Source organism: Neomonachus schauinslandi, chromosome 9 (genome assembly GCF_002201575.2).
Source record: "Neomonachus schauinslandi chromosome 9, ASM220157v2, whole genome shotgun sequence".
NCBI classification, from domain to species: Eukaryota; Metazoa; Chordata; class Mammalia; order Carnivora; family Phocidae; genus Neomonachus; species Neomonachus schauinslandi.
Genome location: NC_058411.1, coordinates 141,746,870 through 141,752,973, shown reverse-complemented (window position 1 = coordinate 141,752,973; position 6,104 = coordinate 141,746,870). Strand labels below are relative to the sequence as shown.

Below are 6,104 nucleotides of genomic sequence, written 5' to 3'. Positions count from 1 at the left end.
ATCTATCTATCTATCTATCTATCTATCTATCTATCTATCTATCTATCAATCTATCATCTATTCACTTAATCATCCAAACAAGTCTTTGAGCTAGGGACTATTTTACCCCAATTTTACTGATGGGGAAACTGAAGCACGAGGTCAGGGGATTTTGCCCCAAGTCGCTCAGCTGTCGAGTGCAGGATAGGTACCACTTACCATTCCTCACTGAATCAAAGCTTGAGGTAACAGTATTACCTTTTATGCCACCAAGACAAATCAGCGTTGCCAATCAAACCCCTACATACCATAGGTGGTAAGCGCAGCCTGATTTTAAATGTAGAAATTACAGAAAATACCATATTGTTGAAAGAGGGGGAGTAAATCACTGTTGTGTTATCCAGAGATCAGCACTACTAACATTTTGGCTTATTTTCTTTTACACTCTTATTTTCCCAAAATGGATTTAAAATACAGGGAAAGTTACAAGCACTGTAACATGTAGATACACCATTTCTGGTCTCTATCTCTCTCTCTTTCTCCACCCCCCCTCCTTTTCTCTTCCCCCCAATACTGTCCTTAACTCTCCCATCTTTGTCTCCTATAAATCATCTGTCCTCTGTCCCTGTACTTACTTGTGTTTATGTATCTGTTCTTCCATAGATTATAACATTTTATCATTTTGTTGGTAATATTTCCACCCATTTTGCTACTTAGCTTTTATTATTTTTATTTTTTTAATTTTATTTTTTTGGCTACTTGGCTTTTAAAGCATAGTTGTGCTAATATATTTTTGAGTAAAATGTATCCGTGTTTTCCTTTGTAATTCCTTCCATTGCTCAGTGCCCTATAAAGTCTGCTCCAGAGATACCATAAAAAGAAGAACTTGTATGGACTTTAAAAGAAGAACTTGTATCGACTTCTCGGTGTCTGAAGTTTAACTTTTGCTCCTGTTTGTTCTTTATCTGCTTGAGATTTATTTTGATACAGGGTTCCGATGCAGACATGCGATTTCCCCCAAATGACTAATCAGCTGCATTTGGGTTATTTCTTGAATGAGTGTTCCTTCCCTCACTGACACACAGTGCCCCCCTTACCATCACTGTACACACTGCATGCTATCTCTGAGCTTCCTATTTTAGCCCTTTCAACTCAAATTGTGTATTTTTATTCTAGAATTGTACTTTACAATATAATAATATATTTTGACAGCTCATTCGGCTAGTTCTCTCTCATGACGCTTCTTTGAATTGTATTAGGAATTAACCTCTCAGTTAAATGCAATTATTTTTGCAAATCCCTCTGCCCCTGTGGGGAAAAAATGCACGTGGCATTTTGATTGGCACTGGAAAATTACGTAAATTCACATATTTAGTGCTTTACGACACTTCTTTTTCTGAGATGTCTCGCCATTTATTCATTTATTCTTTCTAGTTTTGTGGTTTTCTTCCCATGGATTTGACACTGATCTCGCTAAGGTTATTCCCACGGTATCTTCCATTGTGGATGCTCCTTGTAGGGAGGCCCTTAGTCAGTTGCAACAAAAATATAAGAACACCAATGATGTTCAGACTCACCTCTGATGAAATCCCTCACTCTTATTATTTCTAATGGTTTTCCAGTTGATTTTCTTATGACTTCCTGTAGACGGTGCTTTCATTCTCAAGGGATGATGATTCAATCTCTTCTCAAATTCTCTTATTTCTGTTCCTCAACTTTGAATTAGCATGCGTTTCTGGGGCAGTCACTAAAAAAAAATCTGGGAATACCGGCCTTCTAGATTTGTTCCTGATTCATTATTATTTTTCTTTACATTAACAAAGCAGCGTTTGTGGTTTGAGGTAGATACTCTTTGCCATTTGAAGTCTGGGTTTTCCAGTTGCTCTGGATCTCCCCGACATTTCCCCGATCACCGAGAGTCAAGCCTAAGTGTGTCTTGGGCCTGTCCCGCTTCCCTGCCTGTGTCCAGCTCATGGTCATGCCCATGCGTCTCCCTTCATAGTGCTCTTGGGCCCGTCTTTTCGTCCCCAATGCCAGGACCTCAGTCCAGGTCCCCATGGGTTGACCTCTCTTGTCTGTCCTGACTTCAGACCATGGTAGACACACGCTGCCAGATTGATCCTCTAGGAGCTCAGTTTGGTTAGTGCTGCTATTCACGGTGGTATTTAAGACCCTCTGTGATGTGTCCCCACTGTCCCTGTCCACGTGCAGCCAGCCCCTCGGGGTCCCAGCACCACACTGCCTCCTCCTCGGAGCCTCTCCTGCGCCCCCGGGCAAGCATCCGTCCTCACCTGTGCCTGCCTGCCTGCCGCCCTTCCCCCCCCTGCTGGCCAGCCATACCTCCCAGGTGTTTACAGGTGCTTCCAGTCCCATCCTCCATCACTCTCCTGCCTGTGAGGAAAAGCCTTGAAGAGAGTAACTCATTTCTGCCTTCCCCATAGCGAGCGCCTCATGGCACAGCTTTGCACATGAAAACCTGCAGAAACAGGCAAAAACAGCCTCCAGCTTCAGGGTGAAGGGTCAATCAGTAAAGAACTAACAAGCAACTAACGTTTCCAACTTTTCTGCAGGATGGGGTGCTTCTTGGCCCAGTTACAGGTGGCCAGATAGCTGCCGAAATAAGTCCCACGTGTGGACGTCAGCTCCAGTGGGGCATGGGCCCCCTCGGGGGCACACAGCGAATGTCGGCTGTGTTGGTGTGGGTTGTGAGGACCCTTCATGCAACAAGTTTCGTGCAACACCATTTCTAAGAAGTAAAACCGTGGTCCCGGCCTGAGCCCTGAAAAGGAGGATGGGGAGCAAGGACGGGATGAGGAGGAGAGAGTGGGTTTGGTACCCAAAGGAAGGCAAAGCAGTGGAGGTGATGTGGGGAGGGGGCGGGTGGCCTCAGTATTCTGAGATGACATTTCTAAAGTGGACGAAACCCGAGTGTTTTCACTATCAGCAGGAATGGGATTTTCCAAAACTGCTTCTGAACGCGCCGGACACCCAGCCAGTCGGCCGTTCACTCCCCCAGCTTCCCCGGTTCTGTGATGTAGCTCATCCGCGCACTATCCTTTTCAGCTGTATTTATCGAGTGATCACAGGACCCTGCTGAAGTCGTCGAAGAGGTCTTGGCTCCAGGAGGTGTACCTGACCGATGAGCCCTCCTACCTGAACTGTTGGCAGGCTGCCTTCCTGGACCCCCAGCTCCGCCTGGAGTACGAAGGCTTCCCGGTGCCGGTGAGCACAGCCCAGGGGCAGCCCTTCCACGGGTCTGTACGTCCATTTCCCCAGAGCTCGGGCCCCGCAGGACTGGAACCCCAGGCACGGTCCTCACAGCAAGGCGGGTCCGGCGGGCCAGAGGCATTGCTCTTGCTCCTGATGCAGTGAGCGGTTGTTGGAAGTCACGGGGAGAGCGTGGGATTTCAGTGGGCATGGATTGGAAGGGTTGGCTAGCGGAGGTGGCCACCCAGAAAGGGCCCCCCAGTTCCAGGCCCCAGGCACCTGCCCGGCACAGTGCGCTTCTCTGCCGAGCTCTGCAGGTGGACCCGGGTTCAGCAGGGTCTCTCCTCTGGCGCGGAGGATACACACATGGTGCACACTGCTGCCCGCCCGACCCATTTGCTCTCTTGAGCAGGCCTCTGCCATGCTTTGCTCTCCTGGAATCTGCTTCCCATCTCCACGATTTCAACCTTCAGCTTCACAGTCTCTTTCTCCGTGAAACGGGGGTGATGACAGTATCTGCCTGATGAGGTTTGGTCCGTGCGTTCACTGTGCTCACTAGAACAGTGCCTGGCTCCCAGCGGCTCCCAAGCGTGAGCCTGGTTGTCGTGGTCGTGGCCGGGCTTGTGGGAAAGCACTGGGCCGGCCCAGCAGCTCTGTCCCCTCTACTTGCTCAGGCCTCACGTGCACACAACTGTCGCCTGCACCCTGGGAGCCTCAGCCCTGTCCTCGCCACCTTGCGGCACTGGTGCCCTCCAGCCAGAGCCGCCGGGAGCAGCTGGGGTTGGAGAAGCGAGCTCCCCCGCTTGCTGCCGCGGGCCTGGAGGCACACGGAGGGGCGCGTCGCGGAATTTGGGCTTTGGTGGGGGGATTCAGGGAGCTTCCCAGGAAGCAGCGTTCTGCTCTTGATGCCGTCAGGAAGTGGGAGTAATTCGGTGACGGGCATCTCAGCTCACCTGAGCTGGGGGGCGGGGGCCCGAGCGAGGCTCCCGCTGTCCTTAGTCAGGACGCAGCTTCCGCTCACATTAGCCGGGAGGGGCAGGTGTCGGGTGGTCTGCCGCTTGGACGAAGCGCATGTTTAGTCTGTGTTTGGAGGCGATCACAGAGCGGTCTTGCTTCTGCTCTGACTCTTCGTGGGTGCAGGGTGGCCTGGTCTGATGTGGGCATCCTCTGATGCCGAGTAAGTCCCACCGGAGTGAGCGAGGGCTTTGTTCTTCCTCACACAGTGTTTAGCTTCCATGAGCCAGGAGTTTGAAAGATTATGTATTTTTTTCCTGATTATAAACAATATATATGCTCACTGAAGGAAAAATCAGAAAAGCACAACAAATAATATGCAAATAACCGGTAATTCATTCCACCTTCCAGAGAAAGCTGCTGATGTTTATCATCTCTGTCTTTTTCCATGCATGTCTTTTTATTTTATTTAATTTTAAATTCTTTTAACAAAATAGGACATCAGCAATATCCTTATCTTCTCCACCACTGATTATATCTCACATTGTGAAGGATCTTCTCCAGTGTGGCTCTGAGTGATTCTAGAATGTTCCATTCGTGTGCACCTGCAACACTGTATGTAACCAATCCCTTATGGTTTGGTTTCTAGGTTATTCTATCTCTCTATTTTTTTTTTAACTACATTTAAACGAATATATAGTGTATTTCCAAATGTTTGCCTTTAGGAATTGGAGGCCTTAGTTCATAATGCAAATAACACACTCTCTTCATCTTCAAAGGCAAATGCAAAAGTTCTCATCAGTCACTGCCACACAAATCGGGGACTGGCAGCCCACCGATACCTGTTCCTAAGGTACATGTTGCTTGGTTCAGCAAGATGCCATGAATAGGGGAGAGGGATGTATCTATAAGCAAAGAAGCTCGATTGACTTATTTTTATTTATTTATTTATTTTGGTGGGGGAGGGGCAGAGAAAGAATCTCAAGGAGACTCCATGCCCAGCACAGAGCCCTACATGGGGCTCGATCTCACGACCTTGAGACCATGACCTGAGCTGAAATCAAGAGTCAGACGCTTAACTGAATGAGCCACCCAGGTGCCCCAAGCAGCTCGATTCAAAGAGTGTGGCCACACACACAAGAAGTCCTTTGATGATGAAGTGTTGTCACAAAGGACTCGATGGTGTGACAAATCCTACCCGAGGCCCTCATGTCCCACAAGTCCGTCCTGGACAAGAGGATTTTAGCTATAATGGGACCCTGTGCTCCTCATTATTGCCCGAGCAGGGTCAAACGTCCAGCAAGCAAGAACGTATCGCAGAGCTCACCCTCCCCGAGCCCGAGTCTGGGGCTTGGGGTGCGGGGCGGACAGAGTTACTCACCCAGAGCCGCTACTCCGTTTCCAACCAGTGTCCGTTCTTTCTTGCCCCAGTACCTATTTTGGAAAGGAAGTGGAGGTGGCTGCTCACACACATCTGGATTCACACAGAGTGGAAAAGCCGAGGAACCATTGGATGTTGGTGACTGGGAACCCCCGGAAAGACTCGTCCACCATGTTGGACGTGGTGCCCAAGCCGCTGGCAGAGGACGCCCGAGCCCTGGAGCGGGACACCCGAACCCCAGAACAGGGTGCAGACCCCGGGGCTCAGTGACCCCAGGCTCGCGCGCTCAAAAAACCTAGCTTTGCCAGGTCGTGCCCCAAGCTATTTTTAAGCAAGGCATAGAAGTACCTGAACACTATGTTAAAACAAAGGCTATATGGAGATTATTGAATTTGTGGTGGGGGCCTGGGACACAGGACAAACTGGCTCCAAGAAGCAGCTCCTAAGTGGTATTTGAAGGTGACAGATGATATTCCTTTGTTGATTATTAATTCCTGAAGAACTTTAGATCCTATTTAGCAGTGGCTTCTACAAGCTATCAGACCACCCGAACTACCTAAAAGATCGGAAGAGATAGTACAGT

The 6,104-nt window shown here is 49.0% G+C and overlaps 1 protein-coding gene across 1 annotated transcript in view; it reads left to right on the top strand.

Moving 5' to 3' along the window:
- Positions 1 to 5,791, top strand: part of CFAP161 (cilia and flagella associated protein 161) — a 9,424-nt gene extending 3,633 nt beyond the window's left edge. The window contains exons 5-7 of the mRNA XM_021680460.1: positions 3,043 to 3,201; positions 4,920 to 4,993; positions 5,572 to 5,791. Of these exons, the coding sequence (XP_021536135.1) occupies positions 3,043 to 3,201; positions 4,920 to 4,993; positions 5,572 to 5,791 (453 nt within the window). The remainder of the gene's footprint in view (positions 1 to 3,042; positions 3,202 to 4,919; positions 4,994 to 5,571) is intronic.
- The last annotated feature ends 313 nt before the right edge of the window (positions 5,792 to 6,104 follow it).